Source organism: Aspergillus viridinutans (genome assembly GCF_018404265.1).
Source record: "Aspergillus viridinutans IFM 47045 DNA, scaffold_12, whole genome shotgun sequence".
NCBI lineage: Eukaryota > Fungi > Ascomycota > Eurotiomycetes > Eurotiales > Aspergillaceae > Aspergillus > Aspergillus viridinutans.
This window is the reverse complement of record NW_025091228.1, coordinates 492,426-516,190: the sequence shown is the minus strand read 5'-3', so window position 1 is coordinate 516,190 and position 23,765 is coordinate 492,426. Positions and strand designations below refer to the sequence as shown.

Below are 23,765 nucleotides of genomic sequence, written 5' to 3'. Positions count from 1 at the left end.
ACCCAAGACGGCAATTGAATTGTTGCTCATCAACAACGGGTTCCTGAGAAATCAGGTGTCTACAGTTTATTCCTCGACGGGCCATTGACAGAGCAAATTGGAGTTTATTTGAACTATGTTAAGTGCTGATCATATGGTATCACTTTCATAAGATCCCGATGTGACAAGACAATTGCACCAACCCTGTTATGCTATATTGAAGTATTCCTCATATCAGAGTATCGAATCATGCAATACTGATTGGCGCTTCGGCGCTTCGGCCGTTCCGATCTCCGTCCACAACGGTCATTCGAGGGTCCTGAAAGCTCATCTTCCATTCTTCCTTCTCAGCTTTGTACATATAGGGAGTTCAGCATTGATTCTCCCTGCTGTTGGCATCACCATGGCTTCTTTGGGAGGCTCGGTGCCTATGTTCCGGAGCCTTGCGCCCCGCTTCTCCAAAGAATTCTTCACTTGTCGTCAATGCCTCGGACGGAGCCAGAACTATGCGACTAAATCCGCATTTCGCAAGCGGTTTGCTGGCCTGTCCTTCGGCCAGAAGTCCTCCAATGCAAGTCCGAACCCGCTCCGCGTGACGGCTACAAGGTTTTTCTCGCCTATCCTACGGAGATCCGTCTCTGGGTCAGCCGTGGCCGGTGCGCTGGAGCATGGAGCTTCTAAAGCCAAGTCCAGCTTTCCCAAAGTGTCTGACAAGATTGTGGCTTACTGGCTGCTGGGGAGTGCGGCCAGCGTATTTGGTATTGTCGTCTTTGGTGGCCTTACAAGGTTAACAGAATCAGGGTACGTCCCGCTTTGTGCACCGCAATTTGAGCGACACTTGCTGACCATATTTGTTCATAGTTTGAGTATTACAGAATGGCGTCCCGTCACCGGCTCCCTCCCTCCAATGAACGCAGAAGACTGGGAGTCTGAGTTTGCAAAGTACCGTGCATCCCCGGAATTCCAGCTGCTGAACCCGAATATGAATCTCTCCGAATTCAAGTCAATTTACTATATGGAATGGATTCACCGTCTCTGGGGTCGTTTTGTTGGCCTGTCATTTGTGCTTCCCGCTATCTATTTCGTCGCAAAGAAGAAGGTCAGCAAGCCCATGTCGCTACGTCTAGCAGGCATCGCGGGTCTGATCGGCTTCCAAGGCTTCATCGGTTGGTGGATGGTTAAGTCCGGACTCAAGGAAGACCTCTTTGCGCAAGGCAGCCACCCCCGCGTGAGTCAGTATCGGTTGACGGCTCACCTTGGGGCTGCCTTTGTCTGCTACACTGCCATGCTCTGGAACGGTCTTGCTATCCTGCGGTCTCATCGGCTCCTGGCTGACCCCGAAGCTGGTATAAAGCTGCTGGACTCGCTGCGTGATCCCAAGCTTAAGATCTTCCGTCGATCTGTTGCCGGTCTGGCCCTTCTGGTTTTCGCTACGGCCATGTCCGGTGCCCTAGTTGCCGGCCTGGATGCTGGTCTGATTTACAATGAGTTCCCATTCATGGGCAATGGTCTGGCTCCTCCCAAGTCGGAGTTGTTTGATGAGCGTTATTCGCGACACGAGGATCGGTCTGACCTCTGGTGGCGCAACATGCTGGAGAATCCTTCTCTTGTGCAACTGGACCATCGTATCTTGGCTATGACCACGTTCACTAGCATTATGGCTCTGTGGGCTTATTCTCGCCGCTCTCCAACCGTGAAGCGGTTGCTTCCACCTGTCGCCAAGAAGGGCCTACACGGTGTGGTTGCATTTGCTTGGGTCCAAGTTGGTCTAGGCATTTCAACCCTTCTCTACCTTGTCCCTACTCCTCTTGCCTCTGCTCACCAAGCAGGCAGTCTCTTCCTTTTGACCTGGGTGCTTGTCTTGGGCAGCCGTATCTGGCATCCGTCTAGGACGGCGAAGTTGCTTCAGATGGCTGCAAAGGCTCGTGGCCAAGCTGTACACAATGCTGCTGCTCAGGCCGCCCATAAGCTGTGAAGCTGCTACTCATCACATGTTCTTGAAGGCAAACGATCTGCTCCTGTAGCTTACAGACGTCTAGATTTCTCTGTATACTATGAATACCTCCCCTTTCAAAAATGTACAATATTGTTAGTCCAGCGATTGGAAATAAAGCCATTTGAAGTTTGGAGTCACTCTTTAGGATTTTCTATGACAGGCGGGGCCTGTAGACGAAACCCTACAGGCTACAACAGGTATTCCCCATGTCCCAGCATACTTTACATTTCTTATACTGAGAGATCGTCACGGTCCGCAGAGCGTCCCAACTACCGTCAATGTCCCACTCGAAGTATCAGGAGCAATTCGAGACCCTCTACGTACACTCGGTGACCCTCAAACGGTGATCTTGGCGGACGAGACTATCCAGCGGAATTATTGAATAATCCACTCAGAATCATCCAGTACTTCAAAGTAATCAAGACTCGAATTGACCAGTGGGCTTACGCTCAGCCCTTCGAGTTTTCCAATGAGGTGGTTTCTTCAACATTTGATTGATTCATAGAGAAGGTGCCAATCTCCTGAGCATCCGTCTCTCTGGCCCTGCGCTCAAGGTAAGCCTGAAGGGCATGACTGGCTTGCTGTTGGGCATAGTCATGCAATTCCCGACTAGTCATACTCATGAAATTCGCAACATCCTCGTCTCGAGGCGCAGCCCCGCCAGGTAAATGTTCTCGGTCAAGGCCGTCCTCCTGGATGGCTAAACCGATGGCTTCAATACTAAACGCCAAAACGTTCCGAGCCGCCGTCAGGACCTCATCGTCTGCAGAGCTTGGTATCTTCGAAGATGACTCCTCGTTCTTCGTTTTCTTTCGATTGCTTGACTGTCCCCTCCTCAACTGACCTGCGTCACCCTCTTCCCTCTTGAGCGACACTCTGCCGCGTCTCATACGGGCGATGAGAGTCTGGTCAATAGCTCCCGTATGGACGCGTCCGTTTCCCCGGTGCGTGCGACTGCAGCCGTTGGCAAGGATACATCTGTAGCATGCCTGCCAGCCGCATCCCTCGCAGCGGGACATGCCTTTTCCATTGCGTGTGTTGCACATGTCGCATTTTGCAGTGTGGCAGGCTATCTCCTTCCATTCGGTCTCGACCGATTGTTGAGACGCAGTGGACGGCAGAGGGGGAGGGGGTCGGGAGTGATGAGGCGAGGGATCCCTCCTGCGTCTGACAGAATAAGTTCTCGCCATGCTTCTACGCGGCTCAGTACCGTGCCGATCTTGTGGCGTTTGAACGGGATATCAGGATGGCTGATAACCTGCGTGGAGAGGACTTGGAAAGGAGACTTGGCTTTATTGTTCCCTATGATACAACAGCAGAGGGCAGTGACAAATTGGCAAAAGATTGGGTTTTGTTGTCAAGTAGCAGCAGGACTCGAGAATGTCCTCAGAAAGGGACTATGAACTACACACAATCAGGGTGCGGCTCTGTTTACCGGGGCACGATTGCGCTCAATAGTGCGAAGCCACTCTAGATGCACCTCCCACATGTCAGGGAATGGTCTTGGCTGGCCATCCGGCGGATTCTGAGCAGCCTCGATAGCAGCTAGATAGAACTCCCACGGGTCTTGTCCATCCCACGGGTCGACTTCCAGCTGTCCTTCGTATTCTTCGGATGGGGAGTATGGAGGGAGCTCAGGGTCTCCTTGGAGATCTTCTATTGCACTTGCACCTGGCTGATTCTGATTGCTCTCTGGATGCTGTTCAGAGCTCACAAGCTGAAAGTACTGACTAAAGTCACCGTCGTTGTCGTTGCCTGCAGGATTCTGCTCTGCTGCTGGCTGGTTGCTCTCCGGGTGCCGTTCAGTGCTCACAAGCTGAAAGTACTGACTAAAGTCACCGTCGTTGTCGTTGCCTGCAGGATTCTGCTCTGTTGCTGGCTGGTTGCTCTCCGGGTGCCGTTCAGTGCTCACAAATTGAAAGTACTGACTGATGTCAGCGTCGTTGTCGTTGTCTGCAAGGTTCCGCGCTGGTGCTGACTGATTGCTCTGCTGACGCCGTCCAGCTATCATAAGGCGACAGAATTCATCCAAGGTAGGATCGTCGCCGTAGGAGAGTCCAGGTCTCACAAGTTGAATGATTTCATTGAAGTCACTCTCGTCGTCTTCGTGATTCTGTCCAGAGGGCTCAAATAGAGAGTATGGCGGAGGCTCACGGGCGTCACTCGTGGCACGAGCCTGCTGTCCAGTCAGACGAGGGACGTTGTCCTGAGAAAATAGAGCCATGTCAGTGACTGAAGTTCAAGTCGCAGATGGAGAGAACGGCAAACGTACCACAGGTGGAACCCTGCGCTCAGGTCGACGAAGACGATTCCAAAAGCGCCTGGCAGGAGTTTCTCTGTTCGAGTTCGAACCACGCGAGACACCTCTGCTATGCTCAACTTCCTCGTCGTAAGGATATGGCGGAGGGGGTCCAGCCGGGGGAACTGGGATCCGTCCCCTGCCTGAGCCGATCGGTTCCCTGACTGAGTACAGGTCGAAATCAGAGTTCTGCTCGCTGGTGTAAGGACTGAGGCGCTCGTTGAAGGAAGCCGTCGGCCAAGCTGCGTACTCTGGCTGATGCCGAGTGCGATTGGAACGGGTCTCCCTAATGCTCTGGTTACGCTCCACCTGCTGGAGTTCTCTCTCGGGCTGATAAAGTTCCTCGCTGATGGGCTCTTCCTGAAGTTCGTTGCCTCCCTCTGACATCTTGGAGACGACCGCCATTTTATATGTTATTTCTCTCTGATGAGATGAGGTTTAGGACTGAGCCTGAAAGAATAACAATTCCTTTCACTTGTTTCTTTCTTAGGGGAAGACTGCAAGGAGGAAAGAAGAGCTCTGAGATAACAGAAGGCTATGAGCACCTGGAATGCGAGAATAATAGTGTCACACGAACAGGAGAACGCGAGGTGACAAGAAGAACACTTACTCGCGAGGAATTTATCTCGCTTCTTTCTTCACTGTGTGTGGGCTGTGAGCTGTGGCAGGTCCTTAAGCGAGCATAGTGAATAGACCCTACACCTTCACATCTGCTTGGAGCAATGTGTTGCCTATGACGTCTGTAAGGTTCGTTCAATTCTAAAAGGGCAAAGGAGAAGCGATTCATCATTTGTATAGAAAGAGAGGCATCTTCTCTATGTCGTACATCAGACAAAGCAGGTTGTAAAGGAATAGAGAAATGGACTTCACGGAGCCATCTGGATGTCGCAGGGACATTAGGAAAGGTCTGTCCCTATGAAGGTACAATATGAACAGGGACTAGAGATTCCCTGGAGAGCCAACAGGATTGACTCCATGTTAGGGTTCCTGACAACCTCCTGCCGTGGGTCTCTTGCTGAGCTGCTACGACTTGGATTTTATCCTGAGTCACCTATCATGGCTGATCGATTCGAAGAGACGAGGCTCTAAAGACAGTAAGAGCTGCAAATGACATGTACGGGATGAGCATACAAGAATCCTGACGACGGAGATCGAGTCGGTCATCGTTGTGGTGATGTGTAGTCTATTGAGTATTTACAGCGATTTCGTGGCGACGAAGTAGATATCAAACGACCTTTAACCTGGGTTTTGGCATTTCTTTCGACCGTATCCCTGATGTTGATCTCAATATTGACTTGTCGGTGTCTCCTATCCCTAGGTAATGGACACGAGAATGCTTTGAACGCAGCGGGAAGAACCCCCTTGTGAAATTGGAGAGAGACACAGAAGTCACCATTAGAGCATCACTCAATAAAAGCATAGTACGAGATGCTCGTCCTACATGACGTTGGCGAGACGCTCACTACCGGTCAAGATGCGAAATAGGATCTACTGTATGAATTTTATTTCACTCTTAGTGTATCCTCATAGACATTCATATCAAGCATGCAACCATAGTCATCAACGATAGATCCATCATCCAGTTCCAGCATCATGCGATTATTTATGAGCTATGAGAAACAACTAGGTTAGCGGCCTCGCTTTAGGTCCAACTTTAAGATGAAGTGCAACTTACGAATTCCCTCTTCGGGCTTAGGCTCAATGCCAACAACCTCGGCAGCAGTCTTGACCTCTGCTGCCGTCTTGTCTTCCTTCATGAAGGGGAAGGCAAGAACCTCCTTGATGCTGTAGTTGTCCGTGAGGAACATGACCAGACGGTCGATACCCATACCCCACCCACCGGTAGGAGGCAGACCATACTCCAAACTTGTGCAGAAGTTCTCGTCAATGAGTTGAGCCTCGTCATCCCCCTGGTCTTTCTGTCTGGCCTGCTCCTCGAAACGGAGACGCTGGTCGAAGGGATCGTTCAACTCGGTGTATGCGTTCACGATCTCCTTCTTGCAAACGAAAGCCTCAAAACGCTCACAGAGACCAACGTGCTGGCGGTGGTACTTGGCAAGGGGAGACATCATCTGGGGGTGGCCAGTGATGAAGGTAGGGTTGACGCAGGTCTCTTCGATGAACTCGCCGACCAGCTTGTCGAGCATGCGGGCGTTGGTCAGAGGAGGCGAGCATTCAACGCCAGTCTTCTTAAGCACACGCTTGAGGAACTCGCCAGTTTCAGCGGTGTGCAGCTGATCTCCAGGAGGGAACTTCTCGCCAGTGGCCTCCTCCAAGGCAGGGATCATCTCTACCCGTCTCCAGGGTGCCTTCCAGTTGACGTTGTAGACCTCACCAGACTGAGTGTGGAAGGTGGTCTCATACCCACCGGTAACGTGCTTGACCAGACCGGAGATTAGCTCCTCAGTCAGGTTCATAACATCGTATACATCAGCGTAAGCCCAGTAGAACTCGCAAGTGGTGAACTCAGGGTTGTGCGTCAGATCAATGCCCTCGTTACGGAACTGACGACCAAGCTCATATACACGCTCCAGACCACCGACAATCAGCATCTTCAGGTACAGCTCGGGGGCGACACGCATGAACAGGTTCATGTCAAGGTCGTTATGGTGGGTAATGAAGGGCTTGGCGGTAGCACCACCGGCGATGGCGTTCATCATGGGGGTCTCGACCTCGATGAAGTCCCGGCTATCGAAKAAGTTGCGCACGTAGCTAACAATCTTGGAGCGAGTGACGAAGACATTGCGGGATCTCTCGTTCATGATCAGATCCAGGTAACGTTGGCGGAAGCGCTGCTCCTTATCCTGGAAACCGTAGTGCTCCGAAGGGATGGCGTGCAAGCAGGGCGCCAGGAGAACGACCTCGGTGGCGAAGATAGAAAGTTCACCGTCAGCGCGGTTCTTGGGGCTGGTACGGCCAGGGAAACCGACGACACCAACGATATCTCCTCTGCGCAGGTGCTCGTGCTGAGCCTCGAAGGTGACATCGCCCGTGGCGTTCTGGGCCTGGCACACGACCTGCACCTTAACACCTTCGGCACGGATATCGTAGAAGAAGAGCTTGGAACCTGAAGAACGCTTGGTGTAGATTCTACCGGCGATACGGACGGTGACATCGGGCTTCTGCTCGCCCTTGGCAAGACCATCGTAGGTCTTGAGGTATTCGCGCAGGTCATCGGTGACCTGGAACTTGTGAGGGTAGGGGTCGGGCTGCTTGGTCTCGCGCAGCTTGTTGATTCGCTTGCTACGGATCTCGAAGTATTGCTATATTCAGGAGCAAATATTTTAGTCACGGATCCCGACAGCTTCAAGTAACCTCTGGGTTTCGAAGAGTGCAAATCAACTTACGTTAGCAGTCAAGTTAGCCTCTTCCTCCTCAGCGGAGACCTTCTTCTCAGGCTTAGGAGGAGCATTGGCCTCCTTCTCTTTCTTCTTAGCCTCCCTCTCGCGCAGCTTCTGGCGCTTCTTCAATTCGGTCTTGGAGACTCTCTCGCCCGTGACCTCATCGAGCAAAAGGTTGGCCACGGAGGCCTCAACCTCGTTGACTGCGTTGGAATCCGCCATGTTGAATCAATAGAGCTTTTATCTCTCTCGTTCGAGTAAACACAGCCAGGAGAAGCCCGATGGCAAGAAATCGAGGAGGAGAGGCGGGTTTTGGTGGGTTAGGTAGAGGAGAAATGCCAGAGAATTTTGGGCCTGACTCATGAATGGGAGACTGTCATTGGCTGCTGCTTTGAACCTCTACCACAGTAAACGGAACGGCCGATAACGGCCATATGGATACTACATCTTTCTACATTATACAACACATAAACATCCTGAAAAGGCTCACTGCATTTTGAATCACTTTGTTCATCGCATGCCATAAAGAATTACTGAAAATTTGATGTTTTCATCGATTGGGGCTTAGGGCATAGGGCTTGGACGTGGGGCTGGGTTACCCCGCCTTTGATGCTTCCAACCATCCCGCCTTATCACCGGTACAAAGCCAACCTCAACTTCAAACCAAGATCAACACGATACTGCCTAACCGGAGGCTTGGACATCATCAAAGACATGCATATCTTAGCATGAAGCCAACACAATACATCGATTCCAGTCCGAGCCCAACAACCAACAAACAGCATCATCAGCCAGCTACCGGTCCGAAGGGAAAGCTGGACCAGTCTTCGGGTGGTTGAGACTTAATGGCCGGGTCAGACTCTGCGGATTCCGCAGCATCGTCCTCCTTCTTAGCTGTTGCAAGCCATTCCTGGGCCTTGAGGACCTTCTCTTTCTCCTTCAACAAGTACTGCCGGCGTCGCTGGCGTTCGGGATCTTCTGCCATCAACTCCATGCAGCGTTCAACAGCTGGGTTCTGTCAGTCATTTGTCACTAAAACATCTCTTGAATGGGGAACAGACCATTTCCATCGAAGATTCGTAGTTCGTTCTCAATGACTGCAATCAGTTCTTCACGGCATTTGGAGAACAGTTTCGTATGTACACTCTGACAGATCGAGTCGATGAACCGGGAACTCGCTATTTCATAGTAGCCACGAGTCGTCTGAGGACTATTAGCATGATACTCGAACCAGGATTGGTAGGACTCACCGCCATCATTTTGAGCTCCTGAACAAATCTGTCAGGGCCGAGCTCCGCAGCAGTGAGTTTCTTGATCTCAGCGTCGCGGCGTGGGTCTCCCCGAGGGATTTTGCCTTGAAGATCGAGAAAGCAGTGCGACCTTGCTTCATGCCGGCGAGCTTTCAGATACTTGTACGCGTTTTCTGTGGCCTGCTCAAGAGCGGAAATCGCCATGGTAAAAGGCTTGTTATGCTCAATATTGTAGTTCTCTTGCGCGTGTCTGAAGTGCTCCTTGCGGAGTGTCTGGAGGTAGTTGTCAATGATGCGTTTAAGCTCTCTGTAGAGACTGGTCTGATAGTATGGCGTAAAGACCTCTTTGAGTTGTCTCATCAACATGTCCCTCACTAACTGGTGAGTAGCCCCCAAGAATACTTGCATTGGTTCGTCCCAGTGCTCAACGCTCAGCTGGTTCATGACCTCCACAGCTTTGGGGTCCGTCTGGTCGGGAATACCAGCACGATAAGAGTCCTCATTTATTTCTCTGATTTCTTCCCAAGTAAACATTCGTGCGGGACGACCAAACCGATTAAAGTGCTCTGTATAGTAACCTGAGGGCTTCGGGGTCGAGGGCTGTTCTGGCTTCGGCTCCGCTGGTGTTGGAGTAGGCCTATCGCATGGGGTCTTGCGTTTCACATTCACGCTCACTGATCGCTGTATTGAGGTCATTTCGCAGTCAGAGTCGGCGTCCTCACGCGCAATGGGAATGGCCATCTTGTCTGAATGGGCCAGAAGCTGAACAGTTGGCCTGGTCTTCAGCAGAGCTCTTTTAAAGTCCTTTGCAATGTTGCCCCATATCTTCTGGAGGGGATACTGAGCTGAACCGCCGTCAATATGGGCACGGATTTGATCTTTGAGATGGTTCAATTTGCCGCAAAGGATGTATGGGACATTTGCCGACGGGGGATCTGGCAGAGTTTGTAACTCTGCGTCGATGCGCGCGGCTTTCTCGTCGATCTGCTCTATGATCCTCGGCAGACAGCCTTGGATCTGTTCTAAAAGAAGACTTGAAAGCGCTGCTTGCAGGTGTCTGGTTCCAAATCGGTCCTGGTAGGCAGATAGTTCTGTTGCCCACGGACCCTTTGCAAAGAAGACAGCTTCCTCTTCTCTCGCGCGAGAATGCTCGATGGCCGGATCAGGATTGTTGCGGACGATGTAATAGCCATGACCAAGTGCAAATTTGTCTCCTTCCAGGATCTCCACCCACTGAGCATACGATTCGCCCGTCTGGATACGATCGGGTTTTGTAAGGACACCGAGGGTTCTTTCTTTGGCGCCACGGACATCCCGCATGATACGTGCAGCGCTTGAATTCGTGGCGTCGTCGGTCATTGGCAGTGCCAATAACACAATGCAATTTTCCTGCGAGATGTACTCTTTCACGAGGTTCTCCACCAGTGAAACAAGGTAACGCTCGTGATCGTGTTCCGCCTGGCTGATGACACCAGGTAGATCGTAGAAGGAGAGATTAGGAAAGTTAGGCGCCGAGATGTCCAACCGAACCACGTTTGGAGAGAACTTCACCTGACAATAAGACTCGTCGGTGTCGGCGTTATTTCCGGGTTGATAGTCAGTAGAAGGTCTTCCTGGATTCAGAATGGCAAGCTGGGCCCACTTAATGGCCTCTTGTACACCATCTTTATCTTTGACATCGGTAAAGTGCTCATCTTCCTGATCTTGTTCGATCCATGGTCCCAGAGGCTGTGACTTTTTGGGAAGTTTAGTGACCTTCCGGGAGCCGTCGAAGAGGTATTTTCGTGATAGAAAGATGCGACAATTCCAATCCTGACCTGGCTCGCTTTCCGAGAGATTTATTTCCATGGGGCAGCGGGTGCATGTTCCAGCACTGCGAGGCACCTTGATCTCGCTCATGCCTTCGATCAGGGAGCTTTTACCCGTACTTTGGTCCCCTATGACGCATATTCTTGGGAGAGCAATGCGGCTGTCTTCAATCCCTATGTGGCGGAGGTCCTGTATCTTTTTGACAAGGCACTTCATGTCCCGCGCAATAAGATTTATTGCGTCTGTTTCGGTGGAGGGAAGGCCAGACATGACGACTGGCGTGTTGTTTTCTGTGGCTGCAGCAGGTCAGAAATGAAAGACGTACTTGAGCTCCCTTACTCACCTGTTCCAGTGCTTGGTTCTGCCATATCAGCAACTGAGGAAGAGGAAATGCTATTGTTGAATGACGCTGTAGCGCACGAGGGAGGGTGTGTAAGTAAGTGAGAAAGAAAAAGAAAGGTGGTATTATGTTCACTTTGATAGACAGATGCACACGCAGTCTGCGGAATATGAAAGAAATATTAAGATGACTGGAGGGAGTAACACTTGAGATGGCAGTTATTAGGCCCAGTATTAAGTGAATGGAAATTGAAGTATGAAGTGAATGGAAGATGAAAGTTTAGTACCATATATCCAGCACAGATCTTTTGATTTATAGTGTAGCAAGGAGCAAAGTAATTGAAAGACTGGACAGCCATGATGTCTGTACAAAATGTTTGGTTGTTGTCGTAGGCTTAGGAATCTCATTGTCCAAATGAGTGTATACTGCCCTGCCAAATTTGGTGCGGCATATACAACTTTCTGTTGCCAAGGCGGATGGACCAACAACCATGTCCAATTGCAAACACCTCACATGTCAAGTTATGGCAGATGAAGATAAGGTGATAGAATAAAAGTTGATATAAACTTTACTGTGTTGATCAGTCATTGAAGCAGTTTGTAGAGGCTAGGATTGATGCTTGTGAGCTTTTGCTAGGCAATCACTTGAAGCAGGTATTTGGCTCGCAAATACTAGATATCCTGTCACATTAGCTTATCCAATTAACGTACAGAATATTACTCGGAGGTTTTCCAAAGAGACATCCATGTTTTCAGGGGCAAAGGTCCTGATTCCCGACTGTGAAAGACCTTGAATCTCAGATGGACGAAAGCGGTCAAATGGCTGGAGGCTCTCCGTGACCCGTGGTTCACCAAATGCGGATCCTCGCTACTCCCGACTTGTTCTAGTCAGCCTAAAGTTAGTGCCTGAGGTACCAAACGAGGTGGTACCTGTGGTGGGCCTGGAACAGAGTGCGTGGTCATCTGGGGGCATCACCGAAGTTCAAGCATAATACGCATAATATTATTATTCGCTTTTCTCCTATTACTACTCTATTAAATATCAAAACTTCTTATCCATACTACTGAGTGTCATTATTGCCAATCCTCCCTCGGCCTCTGATCACCACAGTCCAATTCATATAATAACTCCTCCAATCCGTCATTGCAGCTATTCTCAATGCTTCAAGTTCCAGTGCGGGAACATTCAACTGTGGCCTCCACCAAGGCTGTGATCTTGGTAGGTGAAGCAGGGAGAATAGCACCTCGATGTTGCAAATGATTAGTATGCGGCTAACATGCTCACGATCAGGTTGGAGGTCCTTCCAGAGGTACTCGGTTCAGACCTCTGTCTCTTGATGTTCCAAAGGTGGGTTACCCCTCCTTTTTACTCTTCCCCTCACTCAGAGAGTGTAGCTAACTCAAGGGACATTGAACTCGATCAGCCCCTTTTCGAAGTTGCCGGTCACCCCATTATCAACCACTGCCTCAAGGCTTTTGCCAAAATCCCCGATATCCGAGAAGTCATCCTGGTCGGCTACTACGATGAATCGGTCTTCCGCGATTTCATCAAGGACTCCAGCAAGGAGTTCCCGCAGTTCCGAATTCAATACTTGCGTGAATATACGGCGCTTGGCACAGCAGGAGGTCTCTATCATTTCCGTGATGCCATCCTCAAGGGCAAGCCCGAGCGCATTTTCGTCCTGAACGCCGACGTTTGCTGCTCCTTCCCTCTTGGTGAGATGCTGAAGCTGTTCGAGGAGAAGGACGCAGAGGCGGTGATTCTGGGAACCCGGGTCAGCAACGAGGCCGCCACCAACTTTGGATGTATTGTCTCCGATGCTCACACCAAGCGCGTGCTGCACTACGTCGAAAAGCCGGAATCGCACATCTCCAACCTCATCAATTGCGGTGTCTACCTCTTTGCTACCGAGTGTATCTTCCCCGCCATCCGCAGCGCCATCAAGCGCCGCACTACCCGGCCCCGCCTCCTCTCATACCCTTCCTCTGAAAACCTGGAGTCCTCCTTCGTTGCCGCCGAGGAGGAGGCGGAGAAGAGCGAGGTCCTCCGTCTGGAGCAGGACATCCTCTCCGACTTGGCGGACAGCAACCGGTTCTTCGTCCACGAGACCAAGGATTTCTGGCGACAGATCAAGACTGCTGGCTCGGCCGTCCCCGCCAACGCGCTGTACCTGCAAAAGGCCTTCCAGGCGCAATCCGACGAACTCACCCCTCCCTCCGCCACGATCGTGCCCCCCGTCTACATCCACCCCACCGCAACCGTTGACCCGACCGCCAAGTTGGGTCCCAGCGTCTCCATCGGTGCCCGTGCAGTCGTCGGCGCTGGAGCCCGTATCAAGGACTCGATCGTGCTGGAGGATGCAGAGGTCAAGCACGATGCGTGTGTGATGCACTCGATTATCGGCTGGAGCAGCCGGGTGGGAGCCTGGGCTCGTGTCGAGGGAACCCCAATCCCCATGACAAGCCACTCCACCAGCATCATCAAGCATGGCATCAAAGTGCAAAGCATCACCATCTTGGGTAAGGAGTGCGCTGTCGGCGACGAGGTACGAGTACAGAACTGTGTGTGTCTGCCGTACAAGGAACTCAAGCGGGTATGTTAATTGACTCTTCTGCATTACTCAATGACACTAACATGGTTAAACAGGATGTTGCCAATGAGGTTATTATGTAGTGGGATATTCAAGATGGCTGTTTTGGATCTATTTGGGGGTTTATACATATTGCCCGTTACCACTAATCTGTCCGACTCTCTCATCAACACTCTTTACTCCTCTAAGCCATTTTCTTGGACCTTGACAAAGGTTGACCGTCTGGGCCAAATGACGGTGACAATTTTGGTATAATTCGATATCAGACAGATCATGAATTGATAAAAACGCTCAAGTACGCGATGTTTCGTCTTGCCTTGTGATATTCGTCCCATCGCAGAATGAACCATGTATATATCAAAGTCATAACACATCAAAGAATGGTAGAAATCATAAACCCGGCAGTCAGGTACTGCTTGTCCGGATAACAAAATCACCGATAAGCCCCGGGATCATACGCCGTCTGCTCCGCAGGATGGCCATACCCCGGACGTCCAACACCACTGAACCGAACCCGCGGCCCACCCCGCTGACTTCTCGCCGGCGCAGTCTCCGAGAACTCTTGCGCCTCGCCCGCATGGTAATGCTCCGCCGATGCATTCAGCCCATACACAGGCGGCGGCACCCGGTACGCCGGGTGATTCGCATAATCCGGGCCCGGGATATCGGAGATTCCGTGACGATCTGGGTAGGGGCTCTCATGGAGCTGATGCTGATGCTGATCCTGGAGCGGGTGCCGCTCGTCGTCGAGTGGGAGGCCGACGTTAGTGTCTGTCATTGCGCTATTGTTGCGCTCGTGCAGCTTGATGTCTGGGTTGCTGGTCATGGGGTCGTATGTGCCTAGTCGGGTCTGGCGCTTGTGGATGATGATGTCGAGTGCGACCGCGGCGATGGCGGCAAATGTGCTGGTGCAGGTGAAGGTGAAGAGAGCCTTGTAGGTGCGGCAGACGCTGATGCCGGTTGAGGTGGCCCAATAGGTTGCGTTGCAGGTGGTGAGGATGGTGTGGGACATGCTCCAGCTCAGAAGGCCAAGGGAGATGAGCCAGAGGATGAGGAGGATGGTGTTCGAGAGGAGGGAGAGGCGCGGGGAGAGGCCATAGCAGCAGTGGGTGAGGCTGGTGAAGATGTAATTGAGGATAGAGAGGAATGCGGAGACGAGGAGCTAGATGACGGTGAGGTTGGCTTTGAGATGGTCTGCAAGGCACAGAGAAAAGTACTTACCAGTAAGAAGGCCCAAGGAAGTTTATATCCGCCGCTTTTGAGATGATAGATAAACACGGCGAGGATGATGCCGACGATTACTGAGGAGAGTAGGGAAATTGCGCGGATGGCATGAAAAGGTACAGGAGGGTAGAGAGACGGCTTTACAGATTTAGAACGCATCTCTATGGTTGTGGATGGACGCGATGGGTTCTCTGACGGAGCTCAGTCGCTTCAGCATCAATTGTCCAGTATGAGATACTCTCTGTAGAGGAAGCCTGTGGAGAAGTACGTATACCAAGTGTTGTCCACCGTTGATTCGAGGCTATCCCGAGATAAACAAATAGATTGCCGTGACAGACGTCGACTGACCACAACGCAGGTTTGTAAATTTTGCTGGACCAGCCAGAGAGGTGAAATATAATCTTTAAGTAGAATTCCAGCTGAACAAGAAAGCTGCGTCACCCCCAAGCTCAATGCAATGCAATGCCTCCCTTGGCGATGATCCACTGCGGGTGTTGCTAAAGAAAGAAAACACGCTAAACTAAACGTTATCGATAAACAATCGTCGTCAGGACTCGAGAAGGCTAGATTGGACTGAACATTCTTGTCCCACAAATGCCATCTGGGAGCCGGTTCTTACTTGGCAGTCATTCTGAGAAAGCCAGTTTTGAATGATTCTCTCTCTCCGGATTTGAACCAGAGCGACGAGAGCGTTGATCGTTACCTTAGTTTCCTCCGCTTCTTGTTGCGTGTTTCAAGCTAAGTGATCTGCTTGGACGCTCCACGAGGACGCGGCACATTTATCAAGCAATCCCCACGGAGCATCAATCGTCTTGGGTGTATCGAGGACCTCGACTTCAGTCTTTCTTCATTCCCACATTCTTCTCAGCTTCGACTTAAGTTTGCTAGAAAGTCATAATTCGCTCCAGCAATTTATCCCGAAATCCGTACCCCGCCTGGTGACTAACAGCGCATATAGCCAAGGGACCTACACGGATTAGAAATCAACCAGCATTGTGTAATATCTTCTTTGACTGACACTAGTCGGCTTTGTACTTGAGTTATAATATGCCGGCGCTCTTGCTACCGTCTCTTTCAGGATGCCTCCATTGCATATCGCTTGAGATTCTGATTGCTACCCATTGCACCAAATATGGCTACCATCCTTGCTGGGACACTTCCCTGGCATGATGGCGAGAGCAAGATGCACACTTTGCTCCGAGTTCCGTTTAAACCCAATCCAACTGTCCCTTATCTCTATCCTGGAGCCGCATTCCTGGTACAGAGGTCTCCTTTAATGGCCTTGAGCACTATAGATCAGGATGGCCGACCATGGGCAACTGTGTGGGGAGGAGAGCCTGGCTTTGCCGCTCCTGCTTCGCAGTCTACTGTCGACATTAAAACGCCAGTGGATAGTCGATATGATCCTGTCGCAGAGTTGCTACTAAGAGGCTCCACGAATGAGGGCAGTGTTTCCGCAGAGACCGCTGGCCAGCCTGTCTCCGGGTTGGCGATCGATCTGGAGAACCGTAAAAGGGCGAAACTTTATGGAAGGAAGATTGCTGGATCACTGGACGCTGGGAGCCATGAATCTGGTCGAGACTGCCAAGGTCAAAGAGAAAATGGGATGGCGCACCTGTCTGTGTTCATCCAGGGATGTCTCGGTACGGTCTGGTTCCTATATATGGTTCTCGGCAAGTCTTTGCTAAATACGGACAGGCAATTGTCCCAAATACCTGAATAAGAAGAAGATAATTCCAGCTCTGCCTGATCCGAAACTGGTTACTGACGACCCCCAGCTACCACCAGCTGCAGTTGAACTACTCAGCCGAGCGGACTGCCTTTTTGTCGCCTCGACTCATGGTACTGAGGACATGGACACCAATCTCCGCGGTGGGCCTCCAGGCTTTGTACGACTCATGAGCAACGGACCTAATGGTGCTGTTTTCGTATATCCTGAATATTCTGGCAATAGACTGTACCAGACGCTGGGAAACTTCCAGACAACTCCTCTGGCAGGATACGTTTTCCCAGACTTTGACACGGGAGACGCTCTCTATGTCACAGGAAGAACCCAGGTCTTGATTGGCAAAGAAGCGGCTGCTCTGCTTCCACGATCAAATCTAGCTGTCAAAGTGACCGTCACCGCCGCTCGCTTCGTCGAGAAATCACTCGCCTTCAGAGGAATTGCAGGCACGCCCTCTCCATACAACCCAAGCGTACGTTACCTGGCCACAGAAAGGGTCAATCGGGTCGCTCAGTTTAATGACGATGTTTCCGTTACTGCTACCATGATCGCAAAGAAGATTCTTACTCCGACCATCGGTCTGTTTCGGTTTCGAATTTCAGATCCATCCGAAATCGGGACCTGGGCTCCCGGCCAGTATGCCACCTTTTCGTTCCAGGAGGAGTTGGACCTGGGCTATTGCCATATGCTTGATGACGATCCTTTGAGTCTGAATGATGATTATGTCAGGACATTCACTATTTCATCGTATCCAGGGCATGGACTGCCAGCGGATGAATTTGAAATCACAGTTCGCAAGCATGGCAACGTAACCAGTCACCTCTTCAGGACTAGTGAGCGCGCCGGTTTAGAGGTATCTCTCAAAGGCTTCGGTGGCGAGTTTAGGCTAGACGATCAAGGAGGTGACTGCACAATCCCGGTTATAGCGGGCGGAATTGGTATCACGCCCATTATTGCACAGCTACCAGGCATTGACGTTTCGCGCCTACACCTCCTGTGGTCCATTTCTATGACCGATGTGGGCATTGTCTTCGACACATTCCAGCGCTTCCCCCGACTGCCAGGCTCAACCACTCTATTTCTCACAGGATCTAAGCCAAATGATGATCAGGGGTCTCAGCAACTCGAAGCCATTATACCATCCGGGGCGAGAATCGAGCATCGTAGGATGGAGGCCCGAGACTTGGATACGTCCTTGGGGGATGCCTGGTATTTCTGTGGAAGTCCCTCACTCAAGGGCTCTGTCATGACTTGGCTCGCAGGGAAGCAAGTTATCTATGAGGATTTCACCTACTAGGTCTTATGTGGTTGGTCAACATTGGTCTGGTGATATAGGACTTGAGACTCTCATATCAACAATGCATTCCGTATATACTTGTCAAATAGATCACACAGAATGGTGTCTCATACTTTGTCAAGCTGATGCCTCAGGAATCCTATTCATAGGCATAGAGAGCCTGAGGCACAAACTATCAGGCCAGACGCGTATCGATTTGTTGCCTCCGCATCGGCCAAGATGGATAACAAGAGCTCCCCCTCTAAACTCCGCAAGCTTCTTCTTCATCTTCCTCTCACTGTCCACAATCGAGAAAACAAAATTCACTCCCAGCAATCTGTCGACCCCATAAACAGAAAATAATTGACACAGGAAGAAACCACATACCCGCCCCACACAATCGAGTCAATCAGGTTACCGATCTCACCCCTCACTCCCCGCGAGAGAGTGAAATCAACCAAAAATGTCCACTTACGAAGGTACCTTACAACCCCCCATCGCAAATCCACACGGTAAACATGCTAAGACACTCCCCCAGTCGAACACAACACAGCCGACCCCTCCATCCCCCAACAGCCCACCCGCCGCCGCCGCCCCGACCTCTCGACCTTCTTCTCGACCCTCTCCCAAATCAGCCCCGATGAGCACCGCTCCAGACCGCACGCCGTCCCCGTCCCGCGCGACGTAAGCGCCGCGTTCTATACTCTCGCTGAGGCGTTCGAGGCTATGCGCCGGGAGTCGGAGGGCGGGGGTGCAAGCGCTCGCGAAGGCGGCGAAAGCGGCGAAGGCGGCGATGGCGACGGCGACGATCTCCTGTCGCAGATGATTCAGACGTTGTTGCGGGAGGCGGATACGCCGCCTAAGGAGGTGGAGGGTGTGAGCGAGGAGTTTTGCGACGGTAGGTTTTGAGAATCGTCATTGAGGGTGGATGCGGAGCGCGGACTGACTAGAGGTTATTGAATAGTGCTCGACCGGGTCCCGCGTACGTCGTTGAAGGAGACGCAGACGTGTCCGATTTGCAATAACCCGTTCTTGGAGGATGAATATCCGCTCGTTGTGCGGCTGCCGTGTCATTCTACGCATTTGTTTGATTTGGAGTGTATCCGACCCTGGTTGCGGTTGCGGGGGACGTGTCCGCTTGATCGGACGGATTTTGCCAAACAGGAGCGTGAGAAGGCAGAGGCGCGTAGGAAGAAACCTGTCGAGGATGACGAGGAGGAGTGGGATGGTATGTATGGCTAGTTGCAGATTCATCCTGTTTCATTATTGTATTCATGTGCCATGTCATTACCTGCGTGGGGAAGTATCTTCTCTAGTATATTGTCTATCACTCTTTACAATGTATTTATCTCGCCCTACCTTTTCTCTGAAGGCTGGCCCTCCTTGGGTCGAATGGCCAGCTTGCCGGTCTTATCGATAACGGCCTCAAAGCCACTTCTCTCCAACAGCCCATTCTCATCCCTGACCACCTCCCGAGCCTCGAGCGCTTCGACCAGCTTTTGGTTCTCCCGATTCCCTTCTAGCAGGAACTTGAGACACATCACAGCGTGTTCCTTGATGTACGGGTTGTGAGCGTCAAAGTTGGTACAAGACAAGATAGTCTCGACACCGCCGTATCGGCGAATCTGATCCTGGACCTCGGGACACTTCCAAACCAGAGACGACAGAACGAGTACGACGAGTTTCTTGAGATTCCTCCACTCAAATTCAGAAGGATCCTCGGTGATAGGGGGCGATTCGGCCCTGGACCCGGTGCTGTCAGCGCCGTTTTCCGCCGGGTCAGGGTCACCGGGGTCGTATGGTCTCTCAACAGCCACGGGCCCTGCAGCTGCGTCTTGTTCATGTGCTTCTTTCGAAGGGCTGTTGCGGCCAAGAGATAGCGAACTCAGTTGGCCCTTGGGGATGCTGGCTTCGAGTTCCTTGATTAGCGTCACCAGATCATAAACAATCTCCCACTTGACAAGCAGGTTCTTCCAGTCGTTATTCTCTGTGAGTACAGCAAAGAACTCCAAGAATTGGTAGACACCCTCGTAGACTCGTTCCATGTCCCACAAATTCAGCGGGAAATCTTCTGGCAGGGCACGTCCGGCCCTGATCTGCCCTTGAAGGTAGATTAAGGCGCAGGTTTCGGGGATTATGTTCCCGCGGAAGATAGTAAATATGTAGCGAACCGTGAGGATATCAACCCTAGAAAGAGGTGCCGGGTTCTTCGTAGCGCTCTGCTGGGTTGCGCCTGTAACCGAGGCAGGAGAGTACTTTGCCCTGAAAATGTGCGTCAAGATCTTGACCACGACTGCCTGCGCGGGAGAGATGATGTCCTTTGGTTGCCCGAAGTCGGAGTAGGCGTGAGACATCAGCCCATTCTTCAGAACTGCATCCATAATCTGCACCATCATCTTGAAATATAGCTCATCATCAGGAAGGTCCCAGGCAGCGATGAAAATTAATAGCTCCCGCAAGAGATTTCGACCAGTTTCCTGGGTGAGAAGGATGTGGCATCTGAGAGCTTGCATGTTTCTCGATCCTGTGCGCTCGCCACCCTTGAGTCCAAAGCTGTCCACAATACCGGCCTGAATGATCATGGGAAGAGCTTCAATTTCCGCGGGACCTAGAACGAGAGGGATGTCAGTCAGCAGGCCACGCTGCTGATCACCAGGTCGACCTCGGTAGTCTTCGTCATCCTCATCGTCTTCTTCCTCTTCCTCTTCCATACTTCCATCAGCAACGGCTTCCAAGCTGTGCGAATCGTCGTCGCCAACTGTCCCTGCATCGCCGGCATCATAATCTTGGTCACCATGATCAGCAATCTGTGATGATTCCTGCAGTCGAGCCATCAACTCGTCCTTGGCTTCTTGCAAGGTCTCGGCCGCAGATTGAGCAGATCGGGGCATGCTTGTGTCTTCCTCCGTTATTGGTGCATCGCCTGCTGCCAGTGCGCCGTATTCGTTGAGGTCGGGTAAGTCAGCCCAGCAAATGCGAGGAAAACCGGCGGTTTGGCTGCGGTCTATCGTCAGGATTGCCTTTTTCCTCGGCGGCTCGTCTTCGGGGAGAGCAGGTGGAAGGTCTCTGGCTCTATCTTGGAGATCTGACCAGCCATCCACCTTGGCTCCAAGAATAGCAGTCAACGCGGCTCGTATCTCCTTCACCTGCTCCGGGTCCTTGCCCATTTCTTGGATGGCCGTAAGGTCTCGCCCCAGAAGTTTCTCCATGTGGTCTTTGATGTTTGCAAGAAGTAGCATGGCCGCTTCTTCTTTGATTGTCGCGGGCTCCCGCGGGAAATTCGAGATGGTTTCCAGTAACAAATCTTCCGCAGTCTGATCGTAAAGTGCCCTGATCGGGGGGTTGACAATCCTCTCCCCAATCTTGACGATTGGTGCCACCCCCTCAGCCTGAGCGTTAGCCTGATCAAGCGGCTCTCTAGGTTGAATGATATTGGAGTCGCCAGTCGAATGGTAGCCGAACAGATCTAACCACAAGACCATCTTCCGCTGCTCATTATGCATGATAAAATTGTGCAGGAATTGAAGACATGTGATCAATAATCGCTTATATAGATTGACCACTTTCTGCCAGCGCTCCTCGTTCCTCGCATTTGTCTCTCCGTCAAACCCCCGCGCGGTGACTCTCACACAAGTATCCACCAGTGCCAAAATCCTTTGATCAAAACCTTTCTCCGCCGCAATATTCTGCGCTTTCTTCGTCGTGGCGAGAAGGTTACGAGCTATAGTGCACAGGTCGTTCAAGCGCTCGATGTCTTTGACGAGGGAGAAGTAGTTGTATGCAATGAGATTTGAGGAGGAGTGTTCATAGTTCGCGGACGGAGGGCTCTTCCATGCAAATGATTGTGATTCCAGAACCGGGATCGCCTTCGTCAGTACATCCGTGAAGCCTTGCCAAATGTCCGGCGATAGGCCCAAATTGTGTCTGTTGTAAGTGAAGCAGTCAGACAGATGTCTCGCAGTTCAAGGTTACCAAAAAAATCATACCTGACGTCGCTCTCCTGGTGTGTTTTGTAAAGTATCTGTTTCCCAGCAGAAAGCATGTGTTCCAAGCGTTTATCGTCAATCATCCCACGAGTCTCATAGTGGCTCAAAGTTCCCGTCAGGATGACCTTCAACATGAGCTCAGCTGGGGTGCATTTTGGTTTAGTTTCTGCCGCTGGTCGGTCTGTCATCTTGACGGTTACCCGCAGTTATTACGCGAGACGGCACCGACGCGAGATTATTGCTAGAAAATGTACTAAATCGATGTAGTAGAAGTGTTGATTGCGACGACAAATGGGGAGAAGAAATAGTTGACAGAGGCAGTTTTTCCGGTTCCGCCGATCAAGGGTCCCGCCTACCCTTTTTGGTAAGCCCACATGAGAGCGTATTTTTATACAAGAATGGGCTGGTAGCGTTATAACGATCATATTATCAATATGTACGAGATTGAGAGTGATCACGGAAGAGAAATTATACACGGCGTCTGACAGGCATATTGAAAACCTCCCGTAGATTGTCCCAGAATCCCAGATCATAGATATTGTCAATCTCCCGCATACTGTTCACTTCAACCCATCTTGTGTCAACTGGCACCTGTGAATCTTCCTTATGAAAAATCCCATTTGAGCGTGAGCAGAGCCGAAAGCCGTCCTTGGGGGGCTCACCGTCCGTGACTACTAGGATCTGGTCACTGCTCACTGGCCAGGCTCTTTGAGCCGGAGTGTCCTCATCGGAGTGGAATGGGGTCCCATAAATCTCGCTTCTGGTGGACTTAAACACCAAGCCATCTGCAACATCCTCTTTCCAGTCTGACCATTTTGCGCTTTCATTTGTGGTCATGCCAGCCCAGATGAGGTAGGTGTGATAGAGCAGAAAGGCCATAGCCAATGGTGCTGTCATGGCTGTTAGCATGGCGATTGCACCAACCCGAATATCAGAAGCAATAGCTATCGCCCAGACATTGAGCCAGGTCGTCCAGTCTTGTGATTTCGATCGTAACGGTGAGCTCGACGGGATAAGTCGCTCTAGCGTTTGCGACAGAAGAGAGAAGCCAAGGCATGACCCATATGCCAACATCACAGATAGGGAAAGTAACAAAGATAAGAAGTAATGGTAGTTGTTCCGACCAACGCAGTTGGTCAGCCAAACGCAGTGATGATCGTGCCGCGAAACACAAGCATTGCAGAAACTGCAGTGCTTACTTCGCGCCGGTTTCAGGAAGTTACACGTACGGCAACGATGACCCGGATGAAAAATAACTCGGTCATATGGATACCGTGCCATCTCATCCTCATGGTTTTCATGAGTGATGTACGACTTGGAGACAACGCTAGCGTACAGAAAGATGTATGGAAGAACCGTGAGGGCTGGAATGCAGAGCCGATGAAATGTTGAGATTCTAGGCCATGCGCTCGGAATAAACATGCATTCTCCTGCGACGAGGAGTGAAAGAAAGAAAATCTTCGATGAGGGTTAATCGCCGATTAGCAAGGATGTCTGCAACAGCTCAATACTTACAAGTACGAGCGGATGGTTTTCGTGCAATATATAAGTACCGGACCGGTTCCAGCAGTACGACAGTCTGCTTCCCAGTAGATGAGAGTCCAAATATAATAGCACATTAGGAACGTGTATACAAATGATCCTATGGAGTAATCCAACGGGGGTTTTCCTACCGACACTACTCGTCAGCGGTGGCCAGTGCAAATGATTTTTCTCTCACCTAAGAGCAGGAAGCCTTCCGAACAGGGCCACAAAAGTAAATGCAGAGACTCCAAGTATGGCGATAGCCACCGTCCTCAGGACCCCCATCGTGACCTAGATCGTCAGAGGATCTTGGTAGAGATCTCCCGCGTTGTCAGTCTAGCAGCATGCCCGACAGGACCGCCTGCAGCTTGGATGACTATTGAAGATATAGTCTATATTGCCGTTTCACTCCGGTTTTAGAAGAC

The 23,765-nt window shown here is 51.2% G+C and overlaps 11 protein-coding genes across 11 annotated transcripts; 4 read left to right on the top strand and 7 right to left on the bottom strand.

The window, feature by feature from the left end:
* Positions 1-382: 382 nt before the first annotated feature.
* Positions 383-1,954, top strand: cox15 (cytochrome c oxidase assembly protein cox15; the record flags this gene model as incomplete). The annotated part of the gene is made up of 2 exons (XM_043274191.1): positions 383-780; positions 841-1,954. 2 exons carry the CDS (start codon positions 383-385, stop codon positions 1,952-1,954), a joined length of 1,512 nt encoding a protein of 503 aa, XP_043130126.1.
* Positions 1,955-2,424: 470 nt separating this feature from the next.
* Positions 2,425-3,165, bottom strand: Aspvir_002592 (uncharacterized protein; the record flags this gene model as incomplete). The annotated part of the gene is made up of 1 exon (XM_043274190.1): positions 2,425-3,165. One exon carries the CDS (start codon positions 3,163-3,165, stop codon positions 2,425-2,427), a length of 741 nt encoding a protein of 246 aa, XP_043130125.1.
* Positions 3,166-3,389: 224 nt separating this feature from the next.
* On the bottom strand, positions 3,390-4,679 carry Aspvir_002591 (uncharacterized protein; the record flags this gene model as incomplete). The annotated part of the gene is made up of 2 exons (XM_043274189.1): positions 3,390-4,181; positions 4,248-4,679. The coding sequence occupies 2 exons, from the start codon at positions 4,677-4,679 to the stop codon at positions 3,390-3,392; spliced, it is 1,224 nt and encodes a 407-aa protein (XP_043130124.1).
* A 1,223-nt stretch (positions 4,680-5,902) lies between these two features.
* Positions 5,903-7,837, bottom strand: Aspvir_002590 (lysine--tRNA ligase KRS1; the record flags this gene model as incomplete). Its single annotated transcript, XM_043274188.1, has 2 exons — positions 5,903-7,537; positions 7,622-7,837. 2 exons carry the CDS (start codon positions 7,835-7,837, stop codon positions 5,903-5,905), a joined length of 1,851 nt encoding a protein of 616 aa, XP_043130123.1.
* A 565-nt stretch (positions 7,838-8,402) lies between these two features.
* On the bottom strand, positions 8,403-10,944 carry Aspvir_002589 (putative dynamin GTPase; the record flags this gene model as incomplete). The annotated part of the gene is made up of 3 exons (XM_043274187.1): positions 8,403-8,623; positions 8,677-8,818; positions 8,866-10,944. 3 exons carry the CDS (start codon positions 10,942-10,944, stop codon positions 8,403-8,405), a joined length of 2,442 nt encoding a protein of 813 aa, XP_043130122.1.
* Positions 10,945-12,172: 1,228 nt separating this feature from the next.
* Positions 12,173-13,687, top strand: Aspvir_002588 (mannose-1-phosphate guanylyltransferase; the record flags this gene model as incomplete). Its single annotated transcript, XM_043274186.1, has 4 exons — positions 12,173-12,232; positions 12,305-12,361; positions 12,438-13,607; positions 13,661-13,687. 4 exons carry the CDS (start codon positions 12,173-12,175, stop codon positions 13,685-13,687), a joined length of 1,314 nt encoding a protein of 437 aa, XP_043130121.1.
* Positions 13,688-14,037: 350 nt separating this feature from the next.
* Positions 14,038-14,987, bottom strand: Aspvir_002587 (uncharacterized protein; the record flags this gene model as incomplete). Its single annotated transcript, XM_043274185.1, has 2 exons — positions 14,038-14,766; positions 14,826-14,987. 2 exons carry the CDS (start codon positions 14,985-14,987, stop codon positions 14,038-14,040), a joined length of 891 nt encoding a protein of 296 aa, XP_043130120.1.
* A 973-nt stretch (positions 14,988-15,960) lies between these two features.
* On the top strand, positions 15,961-17,851 carry Aspvir_002586 (putative oxidoreductase, FAD-binding; the record flags this gene model as incomplete). The annotated part of the gene is made up of 2 exons (XM_043274184.1): positions 15,961-16,471; positions 16,527-17,851. The coding sequence occupies 2 exons, from the start codon at positions 15,961-15,963 to the stop codon at positions 17,849-17,851; spliced, it is 1,836 nt and encodes a 611-aa protein (XP_043130119.1).
* Positions 17,852-18,293: 442 nt separating this feature from the next.
* Positions 18,294-19,072, top strand: Aspvir_002585 (uncharacterized protein; the record flags this gene model as incomplete). The annotated part of the gene is made up of 3 exons (XM_043274183.1): positions 18,294-18,309; positions 18,369-18,728; positions 18,795-19,072. The coding sequence occupies 3 exons, from the start codon at positions 18,294-18,296 to the stop codon at positions 19,070-19,072; spliced, it is 654 nt and encodes a 217-aa protein (XP_043130118.1).
* A 113-nt stretch (positions 19,073-19,185) lies between these two features.
* On the bottom strand, positions 19,186-22,004 carry Aspvir_002584 (Ataxin-10 homo-association domain-containing protein; the record flags this gene model as incomplete). The annotated part of the gene is made up of 2 exons (XM_043274182.1): positions 19,186-21,754; positions 21,817-22,004. The coding sequence occupies 2 exons, from the start codon at positions 22,002-22,004 to the stop codon at positions 19,186-19,188; spliced, it is 2,757 nt and encodes a 918-aa protein (XP_043130117.1).
* A 280-nt stretch (positions 22,005-22,284) lies between these two features.
* On the bottom strand, positions 22,285-22,713 carry Aspvir_002583 (palmitoyltransferase swf1; the record flags this gene model as incomplete). Its single annotated transcript, XM_043274181.1, has 1 exon — positions 22,285-22,713. The coding sequence occupies one exon, from the start codon at positions 22,711-22,713 to the stop codon at positions 22,285-22,287; it is 429 nt and encodes a 142-aa protein (XP_043130116.1).
* Positions 22,714-23,765: the final 1,052 nt, after the last annotated feature.